At 60.7% G+C, this 18,716-nt stretch overlaps 1 protein-coding gene across 1 annotated transcript in view; it reads right to left on the bottom strand.

Annotated features, from left to right (window-relative positions):
* Positions 1-2,643: 2,643 nt before the first annotated feature.
* ABTB2 (ankyrin repeat and BTB domain containing 2) overlaps positions 2,644-18,716 on the bottom strand; it is a 146,241-nt gene continuing 130,168 nt past the window's right edge. The window contains exons 5-17 of the mRNA XM_080688102.1: positions 17,555-17,720; positions 15,679-15,768; positions 15,053-15,154; positions 13,083-13,179; positions 12,744-12,879; positions 10,946-11,175; positions 9,527-9,705; positions 9,035-9,140; positions 8,748-8,850; positions 8,303-8,393; positions 6,014-6,082; positions 5,304-5,417; positions 2,644-4,217 (exon numbers count right to left, since the gene is read on the bottom strand). Coding sequence (XP_080544228.1) covers positions 4,020-4,217; positions 5,304-5,417; positions 6,014-6,082; positions 8,303-8,393; positions 8,748-8,850; positions 9,035-9,140; positions 9,527-9,705; positions 10,946-11,175; positions 12,744-12,879; positions 13,083-13,179; positions 15,053-15,154; positions 15,679-15,768; positions 17,555-17,720 — 1,681 coding nt within the window. The 3' untranslated portion in view covers positions 2,644-4,019. The remainder of the gene's footprint in view (positions 4,218-5,303; positions 5,418-6,013; positions 6,083-8,302; positions 8,394-8,747; positions 8,851-9,034; positions 9,141-9,526; positions 9,706-10,945; positions 11,176-12,743; positions 12,880-13,082; positions 13,180-15,052; positions 15,155-15,678; positions 15,769-17,554; positions 17,721-18,716) is intronic.

The raw sequence follows: 18,716 nt of genomic DNA, 5'->3' as shown, positions 1-18,716 counted from the left end.
CTGCAGTCCCCAGCGACCAGGAAACGACACAAAGGGGGCTGTGAGGCTGGGGGAGGGGAGGAAATAAGTGACTGTCACCTTGGAAAAATGTGGACTCATTATCTGAGGCCATTACACCAGCCGCCAGCCCTGGGCCAGCCTCGGGCCTGGAGGCGGGGGTGGGGCTGGCATCCCCTCGGGCCCTCAGACCAGAGAGAAGGGGGTATGCTTATTCTATAAACAATTGGTTAGAGTTACAATGTATGGATTCTGCAGGAAACAGGGAGGCTTGAGGCTTTCTGGTGCCCGAGGGGGCTCTGAGAGGAGAATGCTCAGACAGAAAGGAAAAGGGAGGCATGGGGGCAGGAAAGCAGGGCGGGCCCAGGTGGAGGAAGGCGGTCTCAGTGTTGGCCTTGGGGGCCCTGGTTGGACTGGGGCCCCTGTCTTGGGAGAGGAGGCCCAGGCTCCGGCGGCGTAAGTGCAAGCTTATTGCCTGTGGGACGGCTGCAGTAGGACGAATCCCTCCGTAGAGAGACATTCAGCCTCTGGTTTCCCAGAGCTCCTGTGGGGGAGAATCCACTTTGCCGAGCCTGCTTGGCCGAGAGCCTGCAGCTGCTGGAGGGGACCTGGCCCCACGCTCCGGAGCAGTGGCCCCGGGATAAGGGGAGGTGACCACCTCCATTTCCATTAGAGCCTCCTAGTCCCTTGGGAGAAGGTCTGATTTTTCCCTAATTGCTGTTTTAAGTGCTCTCATAAGTGTGTGTTCCTGCTACATGAAGGCTCAAAGGGGTCCTACCCCTCATAACATCACCTTTGCTTTAACCTGCCCTTCCGTCCAAAAGAGAAAAGGAACTGCTGAGCCCATCCAGGCCCAGCCTCCTGGGTCTTGGCCGAGGCTGGGTAACTGCCTGAGGGCGTCCTGTAGGGTGGGGGGACCCCTGAAGGACAGCCCCTGCAGACGGGGAGGGCTGGGCCAGGGGCAACCTCCCTCACAGGGCCTCTGCCAGGAGGGTGGTGTCGTGAGCGCACCTCCTCCCTCTGTCCCCCAGAGGGCGCCATGTGTCCATGCAGATCCCTCTCCCCACCACTGCCAGGACCCAGGCTGGGCCTCTAGCTGTCCCACCTGGGCCCCTCCCAGCAAAGCTGGGAAAGGGGCCTTTCCTGGTAGAGACCCCAGGAGGTCTTCATGTTGTCCCCCCATTCCCACAGCCACTGGGTCAGTATTCCCAGTGACCTGAGCCATTTACTTTCCTCTATAGGCAGGAACCCCTGGACTTGGCACCTAAAACAAACTGGGTCCAGAAAACCCTTGGGCCCGAGTCACCGACTCACTGTCCTCCCTCCATTACCAGGTGGCTCAGCGAGCTCGGGCTTAGCAGGTTCTGGAGGCAGTGGCCACCAAGGGACAGGTGCCTACATCCGACCAGACCAGGATGGAGAAGGCCTGCCCCCGCCTCACTGGGCCCACAGGTTTGGACTATGCAAGAGTTTACAAACTATTAGGATGACCCCAACAACAGCTCCCGCACTGGGGTAGGGGAGGGGGTCTGGGCTCGGGAGATCAGAAAAACCCCTAAACCCTAGTAGGTGTCTTATTCCTGTCCTCAGGCCCTGGTCCCTCCAGGCAGACACCTTTTCTGTCCAGTCAGTGGCACGTAAGTGCTTAACAAATGGGAACCATTTTATATCAGCTACCTCATTTGACAAAAGAGGAAAACTAAGGCCTAGCAAAGGAAGTACAGTAAAACCTCGATATAACGGACAGATTCAGGTGAGGGGGTGTCCCTTAAAGCTGAAAGTCCGTTACATAATAGCGTAGGTTTTCTGATCAGGTATGTTAAAAACTGACACATTAGTTTATCTGTTTTTACTACGTAGACATGTTTGTATAATTATAATCATGTATGAAAAGTAGTTTCACAGAAGAGTTTCCTATATGTATTCCTGTAATTTTAAATTCATACTGACTAGGTCTAGTCAGTGTGTGCTTTCACCACGAGTAAACAAGTGCACCGGCTGGGGCGTGGCTTAGTGCACGTGGGCACGTTGGCCGGCTCGCGTTAAAACTGCCAGAAGTCAGCCACGGACGACAGAACCAGGTACTGTAAGCGCTGAGGTGTAATCACATGCTAGTCATTTGCTGGACATTGTTTATACGCGGTGACTCTTGGATTTAAATATGTAGACTCTAGCTGTAGATACGTAATATTTGTGTCCGTGAGATCACTAGTGTTTTTTTGTTTTTTCCAGCATATGGCTTATTCGCTAAAATTTGTTAAAAGTAACAGTGGATAACAAAAAAGTAACCCTGTTAATTTAATTGTAAGCAAATCTTGGTTAAAAGCATTTTAAAATTAACAGGAAGTTCCTTTTCACATATGACACACGGATGAGAAATTTCCTCCTTTAAATGGAGGTCCATAAAATCGAGGGTTTACTGTACTTGCTTCATGCCGTGGAGTGGGCAAGGGTGGGACCCAGCCTCAGGTCCTGGGTGAGGCTAGTGGGGGGCCACCGCATAGCTTTCGGTGGGTTTTTCTTCCTGAGAGACAAGAACCCGAGTGACCAGGGAACCGGCTCTGGGCTCTTGTCCTGCTCCTACGGGGCTTCTCCCAGTTCTGAACTCGGAGCAGCTCTACCAGGAGCGACGAGGCCAAGGTCATTGTTCACGGGAGTTTATTGTTAATAAAACCATAGTACATTTACAATAAGTGACATTAATGTACACAGTATCATACAATATTATAGCAATAAAATACGCCTCTTCCTTTGTACATCCAGCTGAAGCAGCTAGTCGAAAATATTTCCCAGGATTGCAAGCCCCGGCGGCTTCCAAGGCGACTGTAGCGACACCGCCTGAAGTACCCAGGACTTTTGGTGAATAAATAGTTTCTAAGGTGCGGCCGGACAGCTCAGGAAGGCTACACCCAAGTAGGCTGTCCAGAGCGCCCCCAGTGTCTGGTCCATAAATATGACGAGTGTCCAGGCCTGATGCTGCCCTCCGCCCAGCAGAGCCCGGAGCCTGCAGTGTCGGCAGGTAGGAGAGGGGAAGCCCTTTCCCCCAGCCCTCCCCTTCTCCCTGGTCCTGCAGTGCCCCGTCCCTTAGCTTCCCGAGACCTGGGGCTCCCAGTGAGAAGTGTGTGCCCTGCTCCCCGTCCAAATTAAAGGACGGTTCACTTGAGAGGTCTGACCCGAGGGCACCCTTAGGGCTCTGCTTCCTGAGCCCACAGAGGCAGCCCGACCCTAGGCCTGGGGTATCAGGCCCTAAACCCAGCAGCAGCAACGGCTCCGTCGGAAAGCTTGGAAGGCATCAGCTGGGGAACTGCCTTCTACCACTAACTGAGGAGGTTGGCGGTCCCCAAAAGAGGCCCTCTGTAGGCCCAGAAACCAAAGAAAACGGAACTCAAAGTGACCCTCTGTGCAGGCCCCCCAGGCCTCCGGGAGGCCCATAGCCAGCCTTTCAAAGGCACGACCTTGAGGAAGAAGTTCAGAGACTGGACATCGAGGAAAAGTATTGGCTTTGGAATGAGATGGCCTGGGGCCCAGAGTGTATATTCTATACATTCATAGGAGGCCAGGAGCCCGGGGCCAGTCTGAGCTCACTGAGGTCCGGGGAGCATCCTGGACGCTGCTCAGAGCAGCGGTGAATCAGGATCAGCCACCCACCGCGTGGGGAGAAGGGGTGCACAAGGAAGGGGCTCTCCAGGTGCAAAATGGCCACCTTCTGGCCACAGCTGCCCTTTGCCCATTACTGGTTGAGCGAACAGCTCTGGGACCAAGGGGTTAAGGGTGCGGCTGCCTGGTGACAGGTGGCTCAGGGCACATCTAACTACCCAAGGGCAGACAGACACCAGAGGAAGTCTGGGGAAGGAGAAACTGAGCCCTATGTGCCTGGCTCCAAGAGGTCCTAGAACCAGCCCCGCCCAGTGGGGCCCTGGGGCCGGTACATCTAGGCTCTGGCTACACTGTGGTCCAGATGCTCCAGGAGCACTCGCTCCCAGCCTTGCCCGCCCCAGCTGGGTGTGCGGACCGCACCCGCCTCACACCCGGGAGGTGATGTAGACGGAGTGCACGCGCTCGGCCAGGGTGCTCTGCAGGTCCTGCAGCGGGTCCAGGCCCTGCACCTTGCTGCTGCGGCCGTAGATGAGCTGCCGGAAGGAGTCCTGCTCGAGCAGGGCCTTCATGTGCTTCAGGAAGAAGCCCTCACAGAACAGGGCCAGTTCCGGGGCGTTGTGGATCTGTGGGGACAGGGAGGAGGGGTGAGACCCACAGCCTAGCACACCCCTCCCGCCAGATGTTACCTACGGGCCAAGGCCTGGGGGAGGCATGCCCTGTCTCTGCAGCTTGAGGTGACCCCCCTTATCGGAATTCCTTCCCTAAGCACCTCCTTCAGGTTGGACTGGCTGGGTTCCAATCCCAGCTGCACCACCAGGAACGTCTCTGGTCTACTGCTTGTGTCCCATGGGGATGGTGTGTTGAATGGCCTCATCCCCCTTGGATTGGAAGCTCCTACTAAGGCCAGGGACTGTCCACTGCCGGGTGGACATGAGGGGTCACGAGGTAGATGCTCAGTAACTTTTAACTCGGCAGATACCGAGGGACTGCTCTGGGCGCCAGGTTCCGAGGTCACATCCCTGCAACCCGCTCTCAGAGCTGATGCTCTAGTCTGGGGGATCGGAGAAGCCGGGGTAACGGCACAGGGTCAGCGCCGGGAGGAAACGGATGGGTACAGCTGCCTCGTGAGGAGCGTGGGAAGGACCTCGCAGAGGAGAGCGCTGGAGTAGGAACAAGCTGAGGAGAGACAGGTGGCGTGGGGTGAGGGGGCATCGGAAGAGATGTGGGCAGGGCCCCAGGGGCCTCGTAAAGCTTGGTGAGGGGTAGGATTTTATTTAGCCTGGAGGCAGAGTTTAAGGAGAGGAGTGACAGGCTTGTGCACTGTGGGTGAGCGCCAGGAAGTGCGGAGGGGAGGCCAGCACAGCAGTCAGAGGTGATGGTGGAAACAGTGGAGGGAGAGGCTGCTGATGTTTTGCAGGGAGAGGGCCTAGCTGTGGGAGTTTTTCTTTAAAAAATCAGGTGTAATTCCTGCGTCTGAGCAGGTGGTCATGCCATTTGCTGAGATGGGGAAGATTACAGAGACAAGAAAACCAAGGCCCTGTGGACTGGGTCTGCCTCGGGCCCCACACCTGGGAGCCATGTTGGTCTCCCACGCTGCACGTGGCCCCACCGGACAGCAGTGACCTCAGGTTAGAGGGAGTCGCCCTCCCTCAGCTCCTTGCACTGCCCAGGCGCCTGGGTGGAGCGGAGGACGTGCCGGAGGTCCTCACCTTGGCGTACTTGTAGGTGTTGACGGCGCTCTCCACGCTGAGGGTCTGGGAGCACAGGATCTCGCAGTGCCTCTGCAGGGCATCCAGCTGGAACAGGCTGGCAGCCGACAGCAGCTGTGGGGGGCAGAGCACCTTGGGCACGTGGGGCCAGGCCTGTGGCCCAGGCATCACAGAACAGAAAGGCGCTGCGTCCTCCCAACCTCCGGGGCCCGCCCACACCAGCAGGACACGTCCCAGCGCCTTGGTTAATGTCTGTTCTAAGCCAACTGAGTATTTGCTGGGACACCCGGTGGCACAGGATGGACAGATGCTGGCTGGGATTTCTGACCTCAGGAGGTCTGCAACACGAAGCTAACGCTTTGTCCACATGGCCTTCTAGCCCGGTGCCCCGGCAGCAGCAGGCCCGTTTTCTGAGGGGGAGGCCCAGCCATCTTCTAATCCTCCAGGGCCTACCACCCCCACTGGGAGTCCCTTCCTAACCCCCAGGTGTGGCCAGGAGGTCAGGCTCCCTGGGTGCACAATTCCCCAGCCTCTCAGAAGGGCCCTTCCTGTCACACAAAGAAAAAGGACCAGCAGAGAAGCAGGAGGGCCTCAGAGGCCACCTCCCTCCCCTCCTCTCTCCAAAGGCTGGCGGTGTGCTTGAGACCTGGCAGGTATCCTGACAGGTGGGCACTGGGCCCCGTGCCCGACCGAGTCGGCCAGAGCCTCACCTCCAGGATGTCGGCGGTGGGGATGTGCATGGATTCCGTCCCTCCATGGTACAGATACTGCATCATCATCTGCAGCGAGAAAGGCTGTGTGAACGCCGAGTGGATCCGAGAGCCAGTCCAGCTGCTCCCTGAGGACCCCAGCCAGGCCCCGTCCGCAGATCCTCCAAATCCAAATAAGCTGAGACTCACAGAGTCCTCCCAGTGCACCAGGTACCATGCTGATCACTCTCCTTTTTTTTTTTTTTTTTAAATTCTATTTTTTTAAATATATTTTATTGATATTTTACAGAGAGGAAGGGAGAGGGATAGAGAGCTAGAAACATCGATGAGAGAGAAACATCGATCAGCTGCCTCCTGCACACACCCCACTGGGGATGTGCCCGCAACCAAGGTACATGCCCTTGACCGGAATCGAACCCGGGACCCTTCAGTCCACAGGCCGACGCTCTATCCACTGAGCCAAACCGGTTTCGGCGGATCACCCTCCTTTTACTGAAATTCTAAACACGGGGCTGGGAGGGAGGGAGGTGGGCTCTGAGGGGACGGCAGTCCAGCCAGCTACCCTCAGAAGCCGCCTCGGCTCCCCTGTCTGTGCCGTCTCCCCGTGGAGGTAGAGCCAGATCTGCGCCCCCCTGCAGTTGCTCCCTTGGAAAGAACGCACAGAGCCTCCGGAGTCGGGCCCGAGGGCACCTGGCTGGTGGGACTCAGGGGACACCAAAGGCAGTGGGCCAGGAGGGGGGCTCCATTCAGTTCTGCTGAGGCCTGAGTGACAGCTCTGTCCTCACGCTGCAGCCTGGGGAGGTTCCCAGTTGGAAGGAGGGCAGTGTCCCTGGCTGGCTGGAGGAACAGCTCCAGCAGGGAACTGGCAAGTGTGTGCGTAAACAGCTCCAGCGGCACAGTCGGGCTCTGTTCTGACGGGCCCCAGGCTGGGAGAGGCACCACAGGGTCTAGGGAAGGAGCCCAGCCTCTGGGGCGAGGAGCAGGGAGGGGGCCTGGCCAGCCTCGTGTCAGCCCAGGGCAGGCCCGGGAGGCACGAGTCCCTCCCCACTGAGGAGTGGGGCTCCCAAGTATGGAGTGCCTGCCCCTCACCATCTGGGCACCAGCCAGACAGGTTGACTATCAGGGCAAAACCAAAGGCCCAGGGCTGGGGATGGAGCAGGTGGGCAGGAGAGATCTCCCAGGATTCTTTGCTAAAAGACGGCCTCAGGGCAGCCCCTCAGCAAGAGGGGCCCTGGGGTGTGGGCTGGAAGCTGCAGGCTGCAGCGGCTAGCTCCTGGCCTGGAAGGCGGCCGCCTGCTGCATGTGGAGAGATGGTGTTGGCAAGGCCCAGCCATCTGTGGTGCCTGGAGGGCACGAGAATGCAAAATCCACAGAAGCCAGATCAGAGTTGCTCCCTCGGTGCCTTGCTAAGGGCTGGTGGCCGCAGGCAGAGGTGGATGAATTTTGCACAGCCTGGCACTCCCCAGGGAGGAGTGGGTCACCTCCTCCCAAAGCAGGCAGTCTTCGGGGTGCTCTGGGAAGGGCCCCGCAGGATCCGCTGCTCCCCCACCCCACCTGTCCCACTACTTCACGCCCTGCCTCTTGGAGCCCAGGGGTCCTGTTTCCTGCCGTCTCCCCAGCACCCGAATGACTAGTGAGAGCACGAGGGAGATGAGCCATTTCAGACGGGGCTTCTGGGAGACTGGCCTCTCCCTTTAGGTCGCGAGCCTGTGCTGTGCAGGGCCAGGACCCCCCACACTCACTGCTTCTGGGCCCCAGTCTAGAGACCTGCAGTCGCCACTTTCCAGAAAGGAGCTCTCAGCTGGGGTTCGGCTGAGGTCTCAGCCTGTCTCCTGACCTCGCCTGGCAGCCAGCTGTGCAGCTTCCATTATGCAACCTCTGCTGTTCTCCACCACAGGATGGACTCCCGATGCCCTTCTCTGCTCGGCCGGCACGGCTTGGGGGACCGACGCAGCTGACACTGTGAGTCCCCACGTGTGTGACCACCACCCACCTGGAGGGCGGGGTGCCACCCGTGGTTCTGCGTTGCCAGCAGGCGGTTGGGCCCTCTCCCTGCTGGGGGAGCTCGCCGAGGCCCCAGGGCTCGCACACGAGGCGCGCCTGTTCTCACACGTGTCAGTGTGCCCAGACCCCTCGCCCAGGGGCTCAAGCTACAACCCCACCATGGAACAGCTGCCGTGGCCTGGACGCTCCGGCCTGGCCCCTGGCGCAGCAGGACACGGGCTGCGGTGGAAGGCTGTGACTGACTCGTGGCTGTCCCCAAAGCGTGCAGCATCGAGACCCACCCACCTGGAAGATGTGGTACTTCATGTCGCTGATCTCGATGGTTTTGCTGCTGTCGCCATCTTGTTCTGATTTATTGGTCATCAGCGTCTTGAACCTGGAGCAAGGGGACGAAACAGGCGGACGTGACTTCCTCTGTCACTATGGGCGATGGCACCATCCATCACCTGCCCGGTCCCCGGGAGACAGAGCGATTTAACAATTGCTGCCGTGCTCCCGGAATAATTCTCAGTGAGTGACACTTTACATCACCCGGCTGACAGCTGGGCCCAGCCCTGTTCTGTCCCCATAGGAGTGACCATGACACCTGTGGCCAGGAAACGGACTTTTCGATACAGAATATTTGTTTTCTAATAAAGACGATGACCTCGGTGCTCTCGGCCCCATGTCCCCTGTGGGCGGGCGGAGGGGGCTCTGGGATGCACGTGGGTCACCCGGGGGCCGGACCCACCTGTTGGAAGCTGTCACCAGCAGGACTTTATGTGCATAGAACAGCTTGCCCTCCACGAGGAAGGTCACATCCGACATCTCCTTGTTGTTCAGAAAGTGAGGATCTGTGCCGAGAGGGAAGAGAGAAGGGAAATGACCGAGGAGCCCACCTCCGGGGTGCGAGGGGGGTTCAAAGGGAAGAACAGAAACAGGCCAGGCCCTGGCAGCTGGGAAAGGAGAACAAAGGTGAGAGGGAGGGAGGTGAGGCAGGTCCGTGAGGCAGGGGCTGGCAGGTGGCGGCGGCCTCACCTAGCCGGGCCGGCAGGGTCTTCCGGATCTCTGGGATGCTGGGGATGGGGCTGCTGCCGTAGCAGTGCGTGAAGATGGCGGCCAGCTGCTGGATGACGGAGTCGTTCTGTGGGGAGGCAGAGAGCCCGTTAGCCCGCCTGTCGTGGCGTGTACGTCAGGCTGATTTCAAAAGCTCGGGATTCGAGCACCGCTGTCTTTTGTTCCTTCTGGGTCTGCCTTGGCACAATGATGCCTGTTCCTTCACCACTGCTTCCCCAAATGGCTTTTCTGGCCCGGCTCCAGCCCAAACACGTGGCCCCTGCCCTCTGCAGCCAGGCAGCACGAGTGCGTGTGGGGCAGGTGTGCACCTGTGTGCGTGGGGGTGACCCCGTGTCTGCCTGCCTGTGGTCAGTATGCGTGTCTGTGTGTTTGCCCTGTGGTCGGGCTCAGGGCTGCGGGCTCTGGAATGCAGGCCTCCCGAGCTTGGGGTGGGCCCTGCCCGGCGACGCTCACCTTGCTGGTCTTGAGGATGTTGAACATGAGCTGCAAGCCCTCGGTGACCAGCTCCTCGTTGTACTCCTCCTCCCTGAGGGAGCCGAAGTCCCGCAGGAGGCTCTGCACCACGGAGTACCGCGACTGGGAGAAGGAGGTCCTCAGGGACTCGATCCAGACATGCAGCTTCCAGGGGACGCCTGGGCCGGGCGAGGGGCCGGCAGTCATTCCCTGCGAGCACTCCCGCACAGACCCCCGAGCCCGCCCCACACTGGCCCCCTTTCCTGACAGGCTGTCGGGATGAGCGAGAGCACCCCACCCGCGCCCGCACCCCATCCTGCATGCTGAGCACCCTCTCAGCGCAGCCGTGGAAGGAAAGCGCCTGTTCTCCCTGACAGGCGCCCTGAGGGGTCAGAGGGGATCCAGGTCCTCGTCGGACGAGGGGGAGGAATGGCTGCGGCCCAAAGGCAGGGCGCCCGGCTCTGAACGTCTACAGCTCAGCCTCGCGCCACATTGGCCCCACTGCCCGTGGGCCCCGGAGGTCCTGGGGAGGACACATTCATGAAAGCAAGACATACTGCCCCACGCCTGCCTAGAGCCTGAGGTGACCCTGCCCCATCACATGGCTTCACCAGCGCCCAGGGCACGGCTGTGAGTGCGCATCCCATCAGGCGTGTCGGTGGGACCGCAGCAGGTGAAGCTGCTTTGTGAAGGTCCTGACCAAACTAGTACTGTTCCCGGTAACTAGAGAGAACTGCGGGTCAGAAAGGGACTGATGGCATTTCTGGACCCGCTGTCAGTGGCATGAGCATCCTCGGTTGACTGACTGCAGGGGGAGTGATACACCCATTTTACAGTGAAGAACCCTGGCGAGTAGCTGGGAGAAGGCAGCGTGGCCTCCTGCTCTCCGTCCTGCACTGGGGTGTGTGTGTGTGTGTGTGTGTGTGTGTGTGTGTCTCTCTCTCTCTCTCTCTCTCGCTCTCTCTCTCTCCGTGACAGGAACAACACGCCATCTTGTGCCAGGTGCTCACGGTGAGCGGCACCAGGCTGTGCTTCCTGCACGGGGTCACCTGAGATGAGCATCTTCAGCGATGGCCAGGGTGGCACGGCTGTGGCCTGCCCAGGTGTGTGTGACCAGCCTCCCCGGAGGAGCAGCCCATAGCCTGGCAAACCCGGGAATGGAGGAGGCTGGCGAGGTGCAGGAGCGCGTCTAGTTGGCCAGAAATGTTGACCCCTGGCCCTATGACGCTCACAGGGCTGCACCTCCCAGGGCCATGACCAGCGCCATGGAGGGCCGAGGGCTTGAGCCAAGACGAGTCCCTGCAGAGGAACCGCCTGGGGCCCAGGGCTTCTCCCGTCCTGGCCGCCCACACCGGGCCTGGCCCGCAGGCCTGCTGAAGAGCAGAACGTGTGTGTATGCACGCACGCCCCGGGCCTCACCCAGTGCCCTCAGCTCCATGGTGATGTCCACGTAGCCGTGCTCTGCGCTGTAGTACATGGCCTCCTGCAGGGCCTTCGTGCGGGTCCGGCTCAGCCGCACAGGCCCCTCGCCGCCGCTGCCCTGGCTGGACGCGTCGCTTTCCTCCACGCCCTCGGCCAGGATCTCCTCCAGGGACAGCACGTCCGCTTTGGCCTGCTGCGGCTGTGTCAGGAGCTTCCGCAGGACGTTCCTGTGGGCAAGGGACCAAGGGGATGATGCCTGAGGTCCCGCCACGGACTGTCCACTGAGTGCCCCACGGCCTGGAGGGCCTTCTCTGGGACACCCGCGGCACAAAGCACTCATGATTTGCCCACCCAAGCAGGTGGGGCCGGGGGGCGGGGTGGAGAGGGGTCCCAGTGCCTCTCGGCCCCAGCAACCGAGCGAGGCAGGGAGGCCGCGGGGACCCCTCCCTCCTGCCATCCTGGCACTGCTGAGGAGTCCTGGGCTCTGGGGCCCGGCAGGCCTGCTGTCCTGGCTGTGTGGCCTCAACCAGGTTGTTCCACCTCTCTGAGCCCTGACTGCTTGTCTGCAGAACAAGGCGTCGAGCACCTTTTCCAGGAGTTCACCTGGGGCCAGTGACAGCCTCAAGGCAGAGCCTGACCCACAGCAGCCTGAGACAGCGTCCAGCCTTACACAGTGTCCGCAGCACAGCCGCGCACATGGACTCCCTCCCATGAACAAGAACGTGAAGACGAATGTCATACAGAATTCGTTCACGTACGAACGTGTAGAACGTCACACTTGACGGAGCACGTCCCCCTACACTTGGCCCTGCAGCCTGTGAGGTCCCGTGAACACTCATTTGGGGGAGATGCACACATGGGAGGCCACAGTGGGCGGAAGTGGAGACCCTGACCCCTGGCTCCAGCCCCCGGGCTCGTCCTGTCACATCCTGTCACATCCTGCGGCTCAGGCCTGGGGCGGCTGGGGCAGGGCAAAGGTCCCTGGGGGCTCACTTCCTCCTCACACCCTTCCCCACTCTGTGATGGAGGCCAGGCTGTGCCAGGCAGCCCAGCTCACGGCCCAGAGACCTCTTGCAGGACCAGGGTCACTCCAGAGAGTGAGGCAGGTGAGGAGGCTGCGATGGGGAAGTACAGGCGCCGGGTGGGTAGAGAGGCCATGGTGTGCAAGCTGGTAGCTGAGGGCGAGGTTGGTTTAGGGGGTGAGTGTGGGGGCAGGGCCAGCAGGTGCAGAGGGAAAGCCTTCTGGGCGGGGGGGGGGGGGGGGCGGGGGGAGCGGGGGGTGGACCGCAGTGAAGGCACAGTCTGGCTTTGAGAACAGTGTTTGGAACGGGAAGCAGGTGTCCACCTGCCCTCTGCCTTCTAACAATCTCCTTCCTGTCTCCCTCTGCTCCCCAGGAGCTGCCTAATGGCTCTGCTCTCAGCCTGCCACCGCCCGTCACACCCCTGGGCAGGCGCGGCCCCCACGAGCCCGGCCACCATCTGCCCTGGGCAGGACGTGACTTCCCAGAGCCCCGGAGCCTCTGCGTGGCTGAGCCATCTGCTGGGTGGAAGCGTCGGGAGCTGCTCGGCTCCAAACCTCCACCGAGCATGGAAGGGCCGAGGCCCAGAGGCGGGCCTGCCCTGGGCGTCCGGAGCCTCAGGCTCCAGTCCCAGGTCTGCCAGGGACCCTCCAGCTTCTGGGCCCCTGTGCCGGGTCCTCTTTCTGGTCTGGAGAGATCTCCAGCCAAGCCCTGCTGCTCCCCACTGGGGAATCCTGGCTCCGGAGACCTGGTTTGTGCCCTCACATCACGGGTACCTGTGGCCGTGGGCCGCCGAGTGGCTGAAGCAGTTCATGTCCTCGTGGAGGGAGGAGGCCATGCCGTTGGCCTCGAGCATGCTGAGGAGGGGGTCAGCGCCGCGGCTCAGCAACAGGCTGACCAGCTCGTAGTTCCCTAAGAGACAAGGCGGACTGAGCACGTGCCCACCACGCACTGCACTGCACTGCGCCGGGCCTGCCGGGCACCGAGCGTGGCCATGCAGCCAGAGGGCCCAGAGGAGGGGTTTCGAGGCTCACCCCAGGGGTCCACGTGCGTGGGTGACAGTGGGGAGGGGCAGCGGGGACCCTGCTGGGCAGGGCAGGGCAGCATGTACCTACCAGCCGCAGAGGCGAGCTGCAGTGGCGTCTCCGCGTAGCTGTCCTCGCCGCTGTTCACCGCCGAGCCCTCCACGTGGGCGCCGGCATCCAGCAGCAACTGTCGGGGCACAGGGAGGACACGTAAGTGTGGGGGGCTGGAGGGAAGGTGCCTCAGGAGGCTGTGGGGTCGGACTCCACCCAGCTCACCCAGCAGCCAAGGAACCAGAATGGCAGGACTCCAGGTTCCGCTCAGGGCTACGAGTTTCTAGAATCTTCGCCTTCACCCTGTGGCCTTGGACCACGCCCCTGAGCTGTGGGGACCTCGGAGCTGTGCCTGCAGTGACCCTCCAAGAACTCATGCAGATGAGCAGCATAGAAAGCATTGCCTCCCCTCCCCAGTCTACTGAGGGAAACGGAGGCTCTGGGAGGCAGCAGAGATGGTGGGAAGGCCTGGGTGTTAGAGTCCGAAAGAGCCGAGTGCTAGTGCAGGCAACTCAACTCTGGGCCTCAGTCTTCCTCATCTGGAAAATGGGAGGGGGCCGCTCGCAGCACTGCTGGGGATTAAGTGAAATGGGGCGCCCCTCTCTGCAGAGGCTCAGTAACCGGTGGATCTCAGAGTTCTCATCAGAGGTTCGGTGAGCTACCAGAGGCAGGGAATTGGTGGGGCTCGGCACCGCCTTGCTGTCGAGGACACCAGGAGGCCTGCCCAGGGGCCGGGGGCAGGGTTAACAGATACCAGGCAGTTCCAGCTGAGCTGGGCCAGCTTTGCCTTGGGCAGGGGTGGCGTCTGCACGACTCCACCAGGTGACTCTGAGCTCCGTCTCACCTTTCCTGACTGGCTGGCTGCTCTGGAGGGAGCTACCTCCCCCTTCCCTGCCCCCCCCCCCCCCCCCCCCCCCCCCCCCGCCGCCAGGTTTCTTGAGACCAAACCCTCCTCAGAGCCTGTGCTCGGCAGTCTGGGGAAACCCAGCCTGCTTCTCACCTGGAGACCAGGTGGGGGTCCGGGCTGACCTCAGCCTCCACTGCAGTGTGTACAGAGCAGGGGTGCCGTCAGCAGGGACCACTGTCAGCGAGAAACCGGTCAGCACCAGTGCCAGAGCCCGTGCACCAAGGTGGCGGAAGTGGGGCACTGCCCATTGGGGCGAAACTGGGCACCAGACCAGGCAGCCTGGGCTAGGCTGGAACTGTGCTCAGGTGCTTAGGAGGCAGCAACCGAAAAGCAGGCAGGATGTGGCAGCCAGCCTGGTACCCACCAGCTCCTGAGTCCCCCCCTACAGGCCAGGCTGTGAGGGCGATGGCGAACAGGCTGGACGTGGCCCCTGCCCTCAGAGGACTCACACTCTAGTGGACAGCGAGGTGTTACATGAACTCCCGGGAAGGAGTTGAATCCTGGAGGCCCCAGGGCCTGAGGAACAAAGGAGTCTGGGACTTGAGTGGCAATGTGGCTGGTGCCCCGGCTGGGTTCGACGCTGCTCTGCCCACAGCTTCCCCTTCTAGGCCTGAATCCACACCTGTCACAGCTGCTGGGCCAAGGTGGCCAACAACGTGGCTCGGCTCGACAGGTGAGCCGTGCCAGTCGGAGTCTTGCCTCAGGAAAGTGGCACTCTGGGCTGTTAATGGGCAGAGGCAGACCTGGGAGGGCGCTGTGACACAGAGGCAGCTCTGTGGCGGTTCGTGAGGGAGGAGAAAAAGCGAGGGGTTGGAACGATGGTGGAGAGAGAACAGCACGTGTGCACAGATTCCAACACGCCCTGAGACTCACCCGGAGACACGAGATGCCAGGCAGGCCCGGACTACCTGGACCTGGGCCTTGTTGCTGCCCCCCACACGAAGCCCCCCTCCTCAAGACAAACCAGGTGGGGCTCTGCCTGCTGACCAGGTACTTAAGCAGCACCCCTGGTACCCCCAGCTCCGAGGCAACGGCTCACTGCTTGAGGCTGCGGCTATGCTTGGGCCCAGCCTGCGGCACTGCACACCTGGCAGGAGCTCACCTGGACCACAGAGATGTGTCCGTGCAGCACAGCGAACGTCAGCGCGGTCCAGTGCCGGCTGTCGGGGTGGATGGAGGGGTGCCTGGGAGAGTTGCTAGGAACCTGGGAAAAGACCACGATCCGTCAGTGTTTCCTGGGTGAGTGACATCCCGGGCAGGTCACACAGGCACCCGAGTGAGCGAAGGGGGTACCCTGCGGGGATGGTAACTAGGAATTAACTCGGGTGCTCTCCACATTCCATTGGTAATGCCTGCCTGGAGCACCCTGTGGACAAGGCTCCAAAGGATGCTCAATTAGTGATGTCTGCCCTGGGCAGAGGGAGCACTTGATGCCTCAGAGGAAGGCAGAGCCAGAGCTCTTGGGGATGGGGATGAGGTTGCTAAAAGGTAAAAGGTGCTAGCAGGATCGTGGCCATTCTCTCCACTCAGCTCCCCCACTTAGCACCCTCCTCTCAGAAAGCCCAATTCTTTGCTAACTGTGATCTCCATGCACCTTGGATTTCCATCCTGGGACACCTCTACCCAGTTGTTCAAAACTCTGCACCAGCATGCAGCATGGCTGATGGAGACCCTGCGGTGCTCTCTTGCTGGGTTAGGGGCCTGGGTGCAGCTCTGGGGCTTACGCACCTGGATGTCCAAGTTTGCTCCAGCATCGATCAACATCTGGACCATTGCTTCGTCCCCAGCAGCACAGGCGTACATCAGCGGCGTCATACCCTACGGGAACCAAAGGCAGAAGCGAAACTATCAGGAAGGAAGCAGAAGAGGGGGACATAGTCCACAGGCCTCTGCCCCAGAACCACAGATCCAAGGGTCCTGCTTCCCCCGCTACTCATCCGAGTGATCCTGTGCCCGGTGCCGGCCTCCCGGGGGCCTGCGGGCACATGGCACCTGGAGCGCGAGGAGGGGCATTTCCATGAGCACTGAGGACCCCAGATGCTGACGAGCACAGGCCGTGGGGCCGGACGCAGGTGCGAGGCCACCTCTGCCATGGGGAGCTGTAAACTTTGTCTGCAAGTTACCCGTACCCCTCTGTGCCTCAGTTTATCTTCTTTAAAATTTAATTTTTTAAAATACGTTTTTATTGGTTTTTAGAGAGAAAGGAAAGGAGAGGGGGAGAGAGAAACATCGGTTGCCTCCTGCACTCCTCCCACTGGCATGGAGCCAGCAACCCGAGCATGTGCCCTGACTGGGAATCGAACCGTGACCTCTTGGTGCATGGTCCAGTGCTCAACCAGCTGAGCCACACCGGCTGGCAGTTTCTGCATCTTGAGAATGGGAAGAGCATTCCTCACAGGGTTGTTGCAGAGCGTGTGAATTGCTCTGTACAGATTGCTTACTGCAGGCTGGGGCTGCCTTGCCTGAGCTAAGTCATTAACAGCACTGTCACTGCTGCTGCATTCAACTGCCACCGCCCCGCCCACCCAGGCCCTGTGCACGCCAATCACCGTGTGAGTGGTTTACATGCATTTTCTCATTTAATCGCCGTGACACCCCAACTAGGGGGCTCTGTTATTATCCCCATTTTACAGGTGAGGGGCAGAGAGGGGGGTTAACGTGCCCACAGCCTCCCACGAGGGACACAGAGCGGAGACGAAAGCCAGGCCCCTGGGCCGTGAAGCTCACCCTCGGCAGCGTCTCCTGGAAGGTGGAGATGCTTTCCTGTAGCACCCCGCGCACCTGAGACGTTCAGAGGTCTCCCGAAAGCTGAGGCCCAGGCCCTCCTGGCCGGGAACCCTTCTCCGGGGCCAGTAACAGCAGAGGCCGCGGTGGAAAGAGTTATTCCTCAGCTGGATCCTGGCAAGCACTTGCCTGGAGCCCGCACTGTTATTTATTAGGTTATTTGTGTGTAGACAACATCTCCTTGCCTCATAAATCCTTGCCTCGTGCCCAGAGATACAGAAATGGCCTGAGATTAATCACGGGCAAGAGGGCTGTTTACCCACAGATCACTGTATAAATACCAAGGCCGAGGGACACACCGGACCGGGCCTTCGGAGAAAGCCAACTCAGAAATTTGGCTTTTATTCCCGTCCCCCCCCCCGCCCCGCCCCGGACACACACACACGCCTGGCTTTTCTCCTCCACACATCTGTACACGATTTGGAGTTTAAAGCAGGCTCGGAGCCCTGTGAGGAGAAACTCCCTTTTCTACTTCAGGAACGTAAAGCGGCTAAACCGAAAGAGGCTGATTAATAGACCCCACGGGTCATCATCGTCGCCCCCATGTGGACAACAAAACCCAGAACGACTGCTTACTGAGCACGGACCATGTCCAGAGGCCAAGGCGCACCGTAACCCCTAACCCATGGGGCAGGCGCCGTTATCCCCGTGGCGGAGGGGCGGGAATGGAGGCTCCGAGGGGAGCTTGTCCCAAGGCCACGCTGTGACGTGGCGCCCAAGCCCAGGTGTGTCTGAAGCCACAGGCTGGGCCTCGAGAGGAAGCCCCCCCCCTCCCCCCGTCCCCCCAAGCTGCCTGCACAGAGGAGCTCTCCGAACGCACCTGGTCGTCCATGGTGTTGACCCCGTCCGGGCCCAGGGCCGCGATCGCCTGGTGGATGAGGTCCGTCCTCCCGCAGTTGAGCATGCGGAAGCCCAGGTCCTGGCTGAACTTTTCGGTAGCCGCTCGGGCATCCAGCCTCCGGAAGGAACTGAAGCAGCACTCGGGTCTGCGCAGGAGAGACGGACGTGTGTGAGCGTGACCGTGTGTGGACGCTCTGCTGGGACACCGCCTCGCAAGGAGCTGCGACACAGCTGTGCCCGGCGGATGTGCGGCAGGCGGACGGGATGGGTGGGAAGGACCGGGACTTGCCGGCGGAGCAGCAGTGACTGGCCTGGGGGTGCTCAGTGACACGAGCACACACACTTCTGCTGGTCTACGGCCGTGTCACAGACGTGCTCGGAGCTCCGGGGAGCGGTCCATGGCCAGGAAACAGTGCCCTTTAGAAGGATCTACCGGGGCTGCCCGAGGAGCCTGGCTGGGCCGGGGCCACGGAGAGGCCTCACTGGGCCCCTAGTGTGGTGTGGTGGCCAAGTCCCGATTCTTAGCATTACACTTCCCCTCGAGGCTTCTTGGTGAGGCCAGAAGGACTGAAATGGGAGCGAGCTGCCAGAGCCCCACTACAATCGAGCCCCCCAACCACGGGAACTCCCAGGAAACCCAGCGTCTCCCCAGGGCCCCGTGGGCTCCCAGGGGCGGCTCGGCCTGCAGCCGTGTGAGGCCACAGTGCCGAGACTTTAACTTCCAGAAGGAGATCGGGCATTCGCCAGGAAGACAGAGGCCATAACTAGGGTCTGGGCCGGTCAAAAACAGCAACAAAAGCTGCAAGGCTCTCCCGGGCCAAGCGTGGCCACACGGACCTCCCCGGGCCCTGGAGACCCACCCAAGAGAGGCACAGCGGGAAGGGGATGAGGAGCCCGCGCTGGGGCCACCTGGACCTGCGTTCAAATCGGGGCACAGCCAGCTGGCTGACTGGGTGTTTCGGGGCAAATCATCTCAGTTTCCCTCCCGGTAGTGTGAGCGTTACAATGGCCCTTTCTTCTCTACAGCTGTCCTCAGACCCAGTAATGCACACAGAAAGGAAGGCTCCGCGCAGTGCCTGCACTAGGAAGTGCTCAAGAAAATGGCCATTGCGGAAGAGAGGAGAGGACCCGCTTCCGCCACC

The sequence above is a fragment of the Plecotus auritus genome (assembly GCF_963455305.1).
Source record: "Plecotus auritus genome assembly, chromosome: 9".
NCBI lineage: Eukaryota > Metazoa > Chordata > Mammalia > Chiroptera > Vespertilionidae > Plecotus > Plecotus auritus.
Note: the sequence above shows the minus strand (reverse complement) of the source record. Positions and strands in the feature narration are given on the sequence as shown.